The sequence below is a fragment of the Pongo pygmaeus genome, chromosome 9 (genome assembly GCF_028885625.2).
Source record: "Pongo pygmaeus isolate AG05252 chromosome 9, NHGRI_mPonPyg2-v2.0_pri, whole genome shotgun sequence".
NCBI lineage: Eukaryota > Metazoa > Chordata > Mammalia > Primates > Hominidae > Pongo > Pongo pygmaeus.
In genome coordinates this window covers 114,972,466-114,985,994 of record NC_072382.2, presented here as the reverse complement: position 1 = coordinate 114,985,994, position 13,529 = coordinate 114,972,466, and the positions used below count along the sequence as shown (strand labels likewise).

The 13,529-nt window shown below is 43.7% G+C and overlaps 1 protein-coding gene across 24 annotated transcripts in view; it reads right to left on the bottom strand.

Moving 5' to 3' along the window:
• NCAM1 (neural cell adhesion molecule 1) overlaps positions 1–13,529 on the bottom strand; it is a 316,585-nt gene that overhangs the window by 27,156 nt on the left and 275,900 nt on the right. The window contains exon 14 of one of the 24 annotated variants that reach the window (XM_063671438.1): positions 4,536–4,538. The exons of the other annotated variants lie outside the window; for them this stretch is intronic. Within the exon in view, the coding sequence (XP_063527508.1) occupies positions 4,536–4,538 (3 nt within the window). The remainder of the gene's footprint in view (positions 1–4,535; positions 4,539–13,529) is intronic. 24 annotated transcript variants of the gene reach the window in all.

Sequence of the window (13,529 nt, the reverse complement as noted above, 5' to 3'; positions counted from 1 at the left end):
CAGGAGAATTGCTTGAGCACGGGAGGTGGAGGTTGCGGTGAGCAGAGATCGCACCACTGCACTCCAGCCTGGGTGACAGCGAGACTCAGCCTCAAAAGAAACAAAAAACAAAACAAAACAGAAAGCCCCCCATCTGTGTTCTCTACTCATCCACTTTGTTTTCTCTCTCACAGAGATCTGCACAAAGTTTCAGGTGTCTCAGCATAAACCCGTGATAAATGTGGGGCTTGCATTGCAATCTTTTACTTTTCCTATCAAATAAGACTGTCTAGTTTTAAAAATACTGTTCATTTTGTTTATCATAACTCCCTGTCTCCTTTGGTTGATAATTTCTTCCAAGCAATTTGAAACTTGTGTTATATATACCTTTTACTCTTAGTTTTTGAAAAGTCCAAAATGTATGACTTAGCTATTCAAATATGAAGCCTATTTACTTTTTCCAAGTCAGAAACATTACAATTACATCCAGAGGTTAGAAATGTGGCTGGTCCGTAGGGGATCAGCAAATTATCTGAGGGAATCAGGATTTAGCATTATTAGACCACTGATTCTCTTTCCTGAAACGAAGCTCTTAGCCCTCGACGACAAACAAAAGAATCGGACGTGATCTATGTTGCATACATTCTTGGATCCTCATGTCTCTCCCTGGCGCCTCTTTTGGTAACCTACCTGGCTATTCTAGGGATGCCGAGTGGCTTTCGGACAGTCCCGAAGAACAGCCGGGCAGTGTAAGAGTGGGTACTAATTTGTCTTAGGCATTGTTCCTGCTGGATCAAGCTTTTGGGGTAAAGTTTTGTTTTGTTTTTCCCTGGACCCTTTTCTCTTCAGCTTTAAGGCTTCGCTTGTGCCTGAGTGACCAGAATCTTTGCCATCCTAGTTCCTAGCTCCAGGGAGCCTCGGGATACACAATGAGTGAGGGTGGGCATGGCCAGTTCCCAGCTTGCAGAGCAAGGATGCTGAGCTCCCCGTGGCCACACTCACTAAGGCATCTGGTCTGTAAATCCTTTCCAGCACTAGTTTCCTGAGGAATTATGAATGTGAGTGTACGTGTTGGGGTGCGGCGGCAAATGGCAGCACGAGGTACAAATTAAACAGCAACCAATGAGCTCTGACAGACTGAACCACAAAAATACCAGTTCCCTTCTCGTGGGTGTCATGAAAACACCAACGGATTAATTGATCAATTATCTTTGTTTCATCATCCTAAAAAGAAAATATGACCAGGAAGGTATGGCTTGTGGTTATGGGGCTGATCCAGGCTGAGGAAGTTATGACAGAAATAACTGCTACCATCAACAGTTAACTCGGCTCCTGCCTCCAAGGCCACAAGGGGGGCTCGTGCCCATCTTTAACTCTATTTCATGGACATCAGATTGGTTATGAAGAAGAATGTGGCTCCTGGGGAGTTTCAGCCCTCATACTGGTGACCCTAAGGGAAATGGCAGTTTCCAAGGCCAGCAGCAGCCCACAGTCCCTGCCCACAGGATTCGGGCTGACACACCTCACTGCCTTTTTCTTCAGCCCCTTCCCACTGACTCTCTACCCTGGGAACCTCCAGTGCAGGGAATCCTTAGAGATAAAGGCAATTAGAGCAGAAACCCTGGTGAAAAGTCTGTGTCGACCTGCCAGAGATCGTGGCAATCCAGACACACAGCTGTAAAAAAATAAAGGAGGGAGTGGAAGGGGTGGTTAGTGATGTTTTCAATCTAAGAAGGAAGAGTGGGTGTTAAAGAGCTTAGCTCATCAGAATCAGCGTTTCCTAGTACGAGTCAGTGTCAGTAGCTAAAGAAAAAAAATATCATTATGAATGGCTGGGGAGGGAGCCATGCTCAGACATGCAGCACACGGACAGAGGGGTGCAGGGGGCTTCTCATCTCACACATGCTGCTGGTGGGGAGTCCCATTTACACAGAGTCCTCAGTAGCTGGTGGACAAAGCCACGGCTCCGTGGAGTCATTGGAGGAAGCCCTGCAGTGACATGATGCCATGACCTTAGACATCAAAGTTTGCATCCTCACTTCTTCTTTTCTGAGACAGGTGTCTAAGCTTATCTGTCACAATCCTCTACAGGCCAAGCCCTGTAGGCTCAGGAGCCAGGTAACCATAAAGGCTTAATCCCTTTTATAACCTCCCTTCTCCTTCTGAGTTGCCACACTTCATGCAGTGCTGCTGGATTCTGTAAACACTGCCCCACTGAACTCAGGGTAGATGGAGCATCCAGCATAGGTTATGCATATCCCAGGCAGTTTTCTTTTTTTGAGGGGGTGCAAGGGACAGGGAACATCAGATGTCACCAATTGTTGGGTGTACAACCCACTGACAGCAGAAAGTTCCCCCCTCACCCCCCAGCTTACTTTCACTTTTCTCATTTAGGCCCAATTCAGCTTAAATCTTTGCTAATACCCAGGGAGAGGAGGTGATAACTGTCCTTAACTAAGCTTTATTGCTCTCCTCCATGAATTTTATTGGCCCTGACCTCTTCATTCCCTTAAATTTTATTGTTAAAGGCCAATTCCTGCTGCTTGCGGGGCTCACCTGAATAAGTCCTCAGCTTGCCCCCTTGCAGATGGCAGGAGAGGGTCTGTCATGGATGAGGACATGGTTCCAGGAGGGGGTAATCATAGCTTTGGAATTCTCTAAGGCTGTCAGCGATTTTTTTTTTTTTTTTTTTTTTTTTTTTTGGTACCGGCCACATTTTTTACCAACAGCCAAGATGACTGCTAAGGAGTGTTTCTACGGCAACTGCAGAAAACATCTTTAAACATTTCTTGCCCTGGCTTAAAATGTCTGGAAGAGATCTCTCTTTAGAGGAGTGAATTAGTGTCTACCTTATTAACATTGTGCTTTGTTTCGTTCCGAATTATAGCATTGCACAGAAATGACCAAGCTTGTTTTAAAAAAAGAAATGAATAGGTTTCAAATTCAACATCCAGTAACTGCTCACATTTAAGATTTCATGGTGAAGGCCCAGATCTTTTTCCAGAACATCAGCTACTGAACAGTCATCATAAGTCTGAAAAATATCCAGTCTTGCTGATGGTCAACCTTTGGGAAATCATGAAAATACAATATTTTGGGTGGGACTTGTAGTTTAGAAAATCTTAAGCTCTCTATATTCTCTGCCCTAAGACCTGCATATTCAGATGATTTTTTAAAGGTAAGCCCAATTTATTGGCATGGACTGCATCAGATGTTCTGCTTCTGGGACATTCCCACCTTATTTCATACAATGTACATACCCAATATCGCCTTTTTGGAAATGAGGGTGGCTCATAGGCAAGTCCAGGAGTCTGGCTGTAAATGGGACTACATTGGGGCCAAGCTGACATCCCTATAAAGCTGAGGGGCTCAGAGATGGGAAATGTGGAGGGTGAACGAGAGGGAAGGTACACAGGGCTAACACACAGGAGGAGAACGAAACACAAGAGCAGACCAGGAACAAAGGACATGCGAGACCAGCTGTTGACGGTTTGTCTGTGTGGATGTCGCCCAATCAGTTCTCAGAGAAGTGAGGTCAAACAGGGACCCCTCGCATGCACAGGCACACCGGGGGGTTATTGGAGTTAGTTTTGCTTTCGTGATCCATGTAGCCCATGTCTCAGGGTGTGATTTGAAGTAAAACATTTCAGTTAGGAGAAAACTGAATGCATATGACTCAAAGGGCAGGTTCTGAATAGGTGTTTGAGTTTAGTGAGGGAAGCTGTGAGCAGAGGCTTCCTTCTCTCCTTCTGGTAAGCGAGAAATGTTTTAACAAGGTTGTGACAGTCACAATATTAACTAATTATTTTGTCACCGCTATGCACTTAATTAGGCTATAATTTTATTTCCTTTGCTGCAAGGGTCAATCATGTGTTTCTTGATTACACGGAGATCTCCATTCACAGTAATTGCCAAGTGACTTTTGCTTTGATTTTCTCCCCCTCCCTGGGGGAGGGCCACTCTTAAAAAGTGACACCTCAGTAATCACAGCCAAACTGCTCTAATCCAAATTCTTAAATCTCTTATTTCAGAAAGTCCTCAATGTGCATGAATTTTATGAAGCACTCTCACTGGGTTTTGAACAAATACAACCTTTGCAATTGATATATTTCACTCTGTAGCATTTCAAGGTTGTAAACATTTTCACAGGAATGTGACTCATTTTAGAACAACTATGGTGTTTAGAACTACCGGATGAAGTTAAATAACAACGCTATAAAGCTAATTTGCCAAACACCTTTCTGGGAAATAATTTTTATGAACCATCTGGTAAAAATTCAAGTTTGCAAACTGTGCTATGGCTAATGTGGGTTGACTGTAGAGAAGTTTGTGTGACCAAATTTCTTGAAGCAAAATACTAAACCAAAGGTTGTTGTGATATCAAATCGTCATGTCAAGTTTGCAAGGAATGATGGATTCTGGATGTGAATTGAGAACAAGAGGAAATCTCTCAAATGGCTTTGCTTAGGAAATCTGAGACAGGAAGAAATGAGTGTGCCCTATATGCCAGGCTGTGGTCCCAGATTTATTTCACTAATCAGAACAAAGAGTTTTACCTTCTGTTCACCAGCGTGGACGACATCATCAGCACCATGCAAGCCACATGACAAAGTCACATGATACGCACGCACATGATATTGGTTGAAAGGAAAGTGGAGGAGGTCACATGGAAAATACAAAAAAATTAAAAACTGATGTAAACAATGGGCAGGGAGAAAAATCAACAACAAAATCACAGACTAAATAAAAGGAGAAATCAAATTAAATTAGCAGCATATATAGGAAACATTGGGAGGGCAGCGAAACTGCCCAGAAATAGAAGAATAATAAGTCATAAAGAGCATTTGGTTAACAACACCAATAAGCATTAGCTACGGCTGCAACACTACATATTAATACCACATCAGGAGCATGTAAACTTGTTTTGAAATGGGGAGGTGTTGCTGTCAGGACCCAGATGTCAAAGTCAATCCAGGAGACTGTTAAAGGAAAAGAAAAAAGCAAGTTATTATCCACAGATTCCAGAAATGTCTCAGCATCCTTGGGAAACAAGGGCAATGAAACAGAATATGGGTCATCAAGGAAAAGTCCTGAGAGTCTTAAGGTGAAGACTGTGTGCCCTAGAAGAACAAAAGGTTGTATTAAATTAAGAAGAATTATTTCATGTTTCCTATGGTATAAGGAGGAGGGGAGCATAGGCTGAATGAGGCTGGGTGGATGCATGCCAGAGATGGTGGCTTTAAGGATCTTATCTCACTTCTTTCTCCAGAAACCCATATTATTCCTGAGACCTCAGTGAGCCTCCCTAAAGTCAAGACCCATATAAAGGAAGAGGCCAGTGCAGACTAGGGAATGGGTTTCCTTCTGATGGTTGAGACAACGGCTGTGTTGACACTAAACAGCAGAAACTGTACCTTTGGCCCAATGTGCTGAGAGTTTGACATTAAGCAAATGTTTGGCCATTTGTGGTTAAAGTTTTTTGTTTGTTTTGAAACGGTCTCGTTTCATCACCCAGGCTGCAGTGCAGTGGTATGAAGATAGCTCACTCCAGCCTTGACCTCCCGGGCTCAAGCAATCTTTCTGCCTCAGCCTCCTGAATGGCTGGGACTACAAGCATGTGCCACTATGCCCAGCTAATTTTTCTATTTTTTGTAGAGATGGGGGTTTCACCCTGTTGGCCCCGCTGGGCTCAAGTGATCCTTCCACCTCAGCCTCCCAAAGTGCTCGGATTATAGGCTTGAGCCACGGCACCCAACCTGTTGTGGTTAAAGTTATATCTTTAGACTTGTGGTTGCACTGATAAGACATAAATTTGAGATTTACAATGAAAAAAATATACTTTTCTTAAGCATTCCTTTTGGTCCTGTGTTGTGACTGAGTGATCTTGACTTGTTAAAAGGCATTTTGGGTTTCTGACCTTAAATTTAAGAGGCCAGGGAAAGTTTTGGCCATTGCCAATTGAGGTTGAGGGAGAAGGGCAAAGAAGGGAGATGAAGACACCTTTCTGTGTAAAGAACACCGCTGGTTTAAAATAACCTGAGAGAAATGCTTTAACCAGGCTACCTCTTCCCTTGCCACTGTGAGCTGACAGAATGTGTGCTTCTTTCTTATTGTCTGGCATTACACAGATTCAGGCACATTCCTACCAAAGGGGCCTTGCAGGGATTATATACAACTAAGCAATTGCTCCTTTGGTTTTATTTAGAATACCTTTATTCCCTCATAATTATAAATGGGTACACACACAGGCAAAACTGGGAGATATTTATTTTCAACCCCACTGATGGATTGATGATCGATGGATATTCACATGCTGATAGCTACTCTGCTATTAGTTCCACTGCAATTCACATGTGCTACATTTCATTTTACTAGTGAGAAATATGTTCATGCTAAACTCAGGCTGCTGCCCAATTGTGAGCATCTTTCCTTTATCTCAGTATCCACTGGGACCTACAATTTGGGTCAGTAGTCAAGTGGTTCAAAATAAAATGACTCAAACTTTCTTCCCTTTGGATGTCACAACTAAGCATTTTGTCTGTGGGCAGAAATGTCTGATGTTTAAAAATTAAAGACATGTCAGGGGAGAGACACCTAATTCCTTCTTCAGGCAAAATCTGGAGCCAAGATTGTGTTTCACTAACAGAGAGGACCAACCTACAGTGAGCTATCTTAAATACAACACAGTTGTACAAATACATTATGTAGCTTTCTCCTACTGTGCCTGGACACACATTGCACCAGGCTGAAAAAGGACAGGAGCGACACTGTAGAATAAGAAAGGGGGCTGTTAGCTGCATTCCTTTTCCAAATGTAAAAAAAAAAACCCTCATAATCTGAATTAAACCCATGCGAGCACAGCCTATTGTCACCGGCTCTGCTCTGCTGACAAAATGAAACCTCAAAAGCATCAGGAATTAAAATTCATCGCAGCACACACACGGACGGAACACCAAGAAAGCAGACCCTTAGCTGTGTTCTGCAGTAGAAAAAAAAGAACCATTTCATGCAACACACAGAACCAGGAAACTCTTTTCTTCTCTGTTCAATTATGTATTGTAAAGCTTGGCCCGGGGAGCTGGGAGTTACACTTTGCATACCTGCTTTCTGCCTTCTTGTTCTGCTTGATGGGATGTATGCCATTTTTTTCTGTGCAACCAGAAATATTATAAAATCTAAAACTCCCACACAGCTTTGATGCTTGAACACTATAAACACGCACGCATACTCATATGGATTCATATGGATTCTTCAGGGGATTCAAGTCCTCCACACACATCTTATTTCATTAGAGCATTATAAAGACCAGCTTGGAACACTGATTCTGTGATTGCAGTGATTCTGTGCAATGTTTTCTACGATGAAAAAAGAGGATACAGTCTGGCTCTTGACTCTATTGTCAAGAGATAAATTCCAGCACTTTCATCTGGACTCTCAACCCAGGGGGAGCCTGCATTCGGCTTTTTCTGCCCATCATTTTTCTAGCACTGAGGCGGGAGCCTGAAAGGAGACAGCAGGAAGGAGCTCTCTCCTTCCCCTGTGCTCTGCGTACGGGGAGACAAAGCCGGGCATGTCGTCAGGAAGCAGCGGCTCCTTCCTTCTCGGCATCACCCTTTGCCTTTCCTCAAGCAGCCATTTTCTCCTATTCCTTCCCTCGCTCTCAGTCTTTTTGCTACTGCTAAATTAACACGCGCATGAGCGTGTGTATTTCAGAAGGAGGGACAGCAAAGCGAAAGCCGGGAAGGAGATGCTGTTCTTTTGTGTCCTCAGCGTTTGCCTAACCCTTGGCTATTTTTAACTAGAGAGTCGATTTGAAAAGGCCTCCTCATGCACGGAGTATTCTTCCAATAATCAACACCGTTCTTTTGCTGATGCTTGGTTTGCTCTCTTGGCCAAGCAGACGGCATGCTTAGGAAACCACACCAGGCTAGGAGCCTTCATGCATTCACAACTGTTGCTTTTAATAAAAGGGAAAACAACAGGCAGCGCTGTAATCTAGAAGTTGGCTCTACAACAAGCGATCAGAGGTCTGGCCGAGAGCAACTCAGCCCTGTACTCACTAGCTGGTTCTGTGGTTGCAAGGGCAGGAAGAGGCCAGGCTGCTATGGAAACATGACAGACAGAAAAGGCACAGAAAGGTGAAGGAGAGAATGGAGATAAATTAAATTCATAGCTATATATGTATACATACATGGGTGAGTATATATTATACATATGTAGGCATCATTATAAAGATGGTGAAGGAGGTATTCTCTCTCTTCTCTATCAATATAAATAAACATGTTTATTTATTTATTATTTTGAGATGAAGTCTTGCTCCGTCACCCAGGCTGGAGTGCAATGGTGCGATCTCATCTCATTACAACCTCTGTCTCCAGGGTTCAAACAATTCTCCTGCCTCAGCCTCCCAAGTAACTGGGATTACAGGCACATGCCACCACGCCTGGCTAATTTTTGTATTTTTAGTAGAGACAAGGTTGCCCAGACTGGTCTTGAACTCCTGGCCTCAAGCAATCCACCCGCCTGGCCCTCTCAAAGTGCTGGGATTACAGGCCTGAGCCACCATGCTGGGCCTTAATATACATATTTAAAAGACTCTTAATATACATATTTAAAAGACATGATCAGAGATTTTGCTGACAAATGACTTTCATGCAGCAAGAGATAACTCTCATTCATTCTTACTATTAATTCCAGCTGCTAAATTCTGAGCAGTATGTTTTGTGTTCTTCACATTTAATCTTTAATTTTTACAAACACTGAAAAGGTAAGTGGAATCCATCCTTCACTTTAGAGGTAAGAAATCTGAGACTTGGGGAGGCTTAGCGACTTATCCTAGGTTATGAAGCTTCAGGTGGAAGAAGTGGAGCTGTGATTTGAACCCAGGTCTGTCTACTTCCAAAGCCTGAACTCCGTCTGCTACAGGACGGTGCCTGGAAAAGCACTGCATGGGGTGGTGGGCATGCTTCTGAGTCAACAGATGGTGACAGAGGGCTTCTGAGCCTGAGACCTCCTGAGTCACCTCCTGAGTCTGAGTCCAAACCACAGGGGCTTCTGATAAATCAAGGAGAATAAAGCCAGCCAGGCGGCACCACCCTGCCTGCCCATTTGCTGCTGTCTGCCACTCTGGGCAGATGCTGGCATTACATCCTGTGTCTTACTGAGCTGTGGTCTTACTTTGCTATTCCTCCCTGGAAAGCTAGGTTCAAAACTCCCAACAGTGGCAGGCCTGGAGCCCCTTCTACTCCTGCACATTCAGGAGCACAAAAGGACAGGATAGCAACATTAATTAGATCAGAAATGAGCAAGGCTTAGCCAGGATGATGAAATCTGAGAGCGACCAGCTGACATTACTGCTGGCTTGGTGGTAATGATCCCAGATGGGTAAAGCAGAGCTTGATAAACATGAAAATGTTTGTGATTTTCTTTAGGGTGGCGGGACGTGGGTGACTACTCATCCTATTTTACAGAGGAGATAAACAAGGCTCACTTGTGAAGGGTTAAACGATTTGCCTAAGCGCCTACTGCCAGGCACATCTGCCAGACACTGCCAGACACTGTTTATTTTCCCACAAATATTTACAAGAAAAGTATGCATTTATGGATAAAGTGAAAGCTACAGGCCTCCCTATCTAATTTCAATGTCTGTATCCAACTGTGCCAATTAAAATGAAGGGTAAAAACAAAACGCTCCAACACATTTTCTATGACCCTGCAGAGAAGACATTTTTCTTGGTCAATTCCTTTGGCTTCTCCAAATACGAGCTTTGATCCAGCACACTCAGAATCCTGAGGACAGGGCTGGCCCCAGGGAGGCCACTTTGGGGATGCTGCCTGCAGGGTTTTCTATCCAGAGCAATGCTTTTCCCTCGCCTTTCCTTCAGGGAAGGCTGCCCCTCATGGATCTGAGAAGCCCTATGCCTGTTTCTCTTCTCATCTGCTTCTCTAAAACCCGACGCTGCTTTCCGCCAACTGAGTTGAATTATCACCTGGTGAAGGAGATAACATTAGGCAAAACAAACTGTGGCTGGTGGAAAGTGACCTGCAGAGAGATGGATGAAGAAAATGATACTCACTATCTGGTGGAGACAATGGAACAGGGGTAGACGAGCTAGCAGATGCCGCTGAAGAAAGAAAAATGAAGGTGGGGAAAAAAGATCATTGAGGCACACAGATATTGAATGAAAAAAAATGGAAACAGCAACCCTGGGGCATCAGTATGAGGAGCTGAAGTGAGTTAAAGTGGGAAGAACAACACCGTATGTGAACAGGTGGCCAGGGCACCAGCGAGGAGCAGGGCTCTCTCTAACGTCAAACCTTGAGGCTGTGCACCTGCCAAACCCTGCAGTTCAGGTAAAGTCTGGGCCAGGAACAGCTGCACAAGCCTCAAACCTTGACTGAAAACAAATATCCAGTTCAGCAGGACCAGCTGTCTCCCTAGGACGAGAGGTATAGGAGGAAAGGGAATCTGGACCTCAGTTTAAGGTGAACCAGTGAAGGAGAAAATAGACATTGGCTTTTCATGTTACACATCTATATATGTGTTTCTATATAGGTATATATTTCCATATATGACTTTATTTATAGCAAAACCTATATGCCTCACTCATTTCAACATCTGAATGAATGAGATAGAAATGGCTGCCCTACCTAATGTGTACTACTGTATGAAGTTCATGATCCTTTATCATACAGATGATGCTGCAACCACCGCTGCCTTCCAAAAACTCTCCTACAGAATGTGGTTATTTGGAGGCTGCTACATAAGAGCCATGCAAATAATGTTCAGGATTATTCTCACTCCTCCAGAGAATAGAAATGTTGAAGAGACTGGGACTGAAATTCTAGCCAATCTTCTGTGTGGAGGATGGTTAGTTGTGCATCTGAGATACTGGGACACTGAATGGATCTTTGGTTTTTCATTGGCAAATATTTGGAAGTAGTCCCATCAACAGTCACAAAACAAAGTCCCCTTCGAGAGCTGGATGAAAATTTGGAAAAACCTCAGCGTATCTCCGACACTGCCTTAATATCTAATACTCATGGTTTTGTCTTCCTTTACCTTCCACATGAGGGCATCTCATTAAACCATGAGTACAGTGTCACTGGAATCAAAGCAACAAAGAATCGTAACTCATCATTATTGGATGGTCTGGTTAATTCAGGTCTCCTTCCCTCTCTTTTCTTTGTTTAGCTTGAATTGTTTGCATAGTTGTCCATATTGTTCTGGCAAAGAGATGGAATTTTACATACTTTAACTACATATACAACAATCCATTTAACTTATACTTGCAATGTGCCACCTGGGGGACAACATATGAAAACAAAAATCTCAAGATGCCTCTTTTAAAAAGTAGAGACTCATTCACAATCTCTATATTCAAAAAGGAATAATCTATTTTGCTTCATGGTACAGAAGCAAATTAAGAGGTAATGTTTGGGCAATGAAATTATGAAGGTGGGTAGCCCAGTCATGGAGGGGAAGACTCATAGCTAGTTGTAAGGAGTCTGACACAAGCAGCCCGTCTCAAGGCAAACAGAGGTTTTGAGCTTTCCTCCTGAGTGTCTTGATGGCATGCAGACATTTGGCTTAAAAAATACATGAAATAGGCACATTCTCACAGGTTAGAGTTTTATTTGTTGGTTTGGAGTCACAGCTTCCTCATTATCTTCATGCACATTCATGAACTACACACAAAGGAACCTCCAAACAGGTAAGCCATGTTTACTAACTGGCAGCTTGAAAGCAGGAGTCCATTAAGTGTTTGTGGCTTTTACTAGCTCCCCCTGCTCATCCCTGCTTTGATATATCCATGTCCCTAAACATGGAAAGGTCTATTAAAGAACCAAGAAAGCAACTCCATTATTGAGACATCTCAACAAACTTCAAGTGATGAGTCAGTGCCAAATGCGCTGGTCTCACCTGACACCTGGCAGCCCAGGAGTCCGGCAGCAACACCTGCCTGTGCAGCACACTGGCCTCTGCTGACTCTGTGCCCTCTCTTCCTTGGGGCTTGGGGTATAACCAGGGCACAACTCCAGTGGTATGAGATCCTGCTGTGCATCTGCATCCCAACAGTATTACAGGACAGGGGTGCAGTGTCAGTGGTGCCATAAGCTGGCATCAGAAACCAATGCCACTGGTTCTTGGGCTCAGTGCAAGCACACAGCTAAACTGGTGGTTGGTTCTGTTTACCTAAGTTCAGACAACCTTTGTGTCTTCCAAGAAATGGGAGTAAGAATTCAGATAAGGTCCTTCCTAAGGCTCGTCATCAGTTCCTAGCAGCAAAAGGGTGGGTTTGTCATAGCAGTGGTAACTGCTGGCAGCATCCTCCCAATGATATCTGTTTTCAGGATGGGTCTAGGGGCAGCAGGATACTCTGTGGGCTAAGTTCTCACTTCAGCAACTCTGGGAAGGTTATCAGGGCACAAAGAAAGACCATAATAAGTTATCTTTGGTGATAATATGATGTTCCCATATGTTCACCGCCTCATCCTGCTAAAGTTCTTGCAAAAGGCGTGCTCAACTCTAAGAATATGCCATGGTTCTACTTATCTAAAAGAAGTTTGCCTTTTGATTCTTCAAACCTTAACTTTATTATATGATTGAGAAAAACTGACTTTTTGTACCACTAACAATGCCTGCTGTTGTACCATTCATGACCCACTTGGAATGCAGAGATGACACCATCATTTTCCAAAGGGCTTCTTGGAGTCATGGTTACTTATCCATTTTGATACTATCTTTTTTGTAGTTAAAAATCTAAATTTAAATTTAAAATTAAAATTTCATTTTTAACATTGACTGTAAAAATATAGCTTCTGAGATATATGTATAGTCTCACCTTTGCAAGAACTGAGCTGGCAATGAATGAAAACCACTGCGGCCTTTGAAGTCCAAGACCCAGTTACTCTGATTCAGTACTCAAACTCCAGTTACTGGTTAGAAACTCAGAGGGGGGCCTCATCCCAGCCTTCCTCTCTTTAATGTAACTAAGCCAGCATTCATTTACTGATCAAATCCAGACCAGAGGAAACCTGGAGACTCAGTTGAACCACAAGTTAAAGATCAGGGGAAGATCCAGAAGGAAGGTTCCCTCATGCCCAGAGTGGCTCCTCTCGAACTTGCTTAGGGCATAGCTGCATGCCCAGAGCAGGTACCTGTCAGTCCGGCCTGATGGCTCCATCCCCCAACTCTGATGCCTTCGAGAGCTGGTTCATCCCGGCACCAACTCTGCTGAGGTGGGGGATTTGGCACTTGCTCAAAATCTCAGAACGCCTACATGTAGCTACTTAGTTTTTGTTGTTGCTGCAATATTTCTGAATAATGTTAAAAAGATAAGCTTCCTTGGGTACCTTTCAGGAGCTGGGAGCCTTTTTATGAAAAGACTATACAGCTTCCTGAATACCTTTTCTTCTGTGTCTACCTGGGTAACACCTCCGTCCGCTATTCTGGTTCAGCCTAGGAAGAGCCAAATCTCAGGAGAAGGGAAGTTTAGGGGCATCTCTGCAGGCTAACGGGGTCAAACCACAGTTCATCTCTCTGTTAC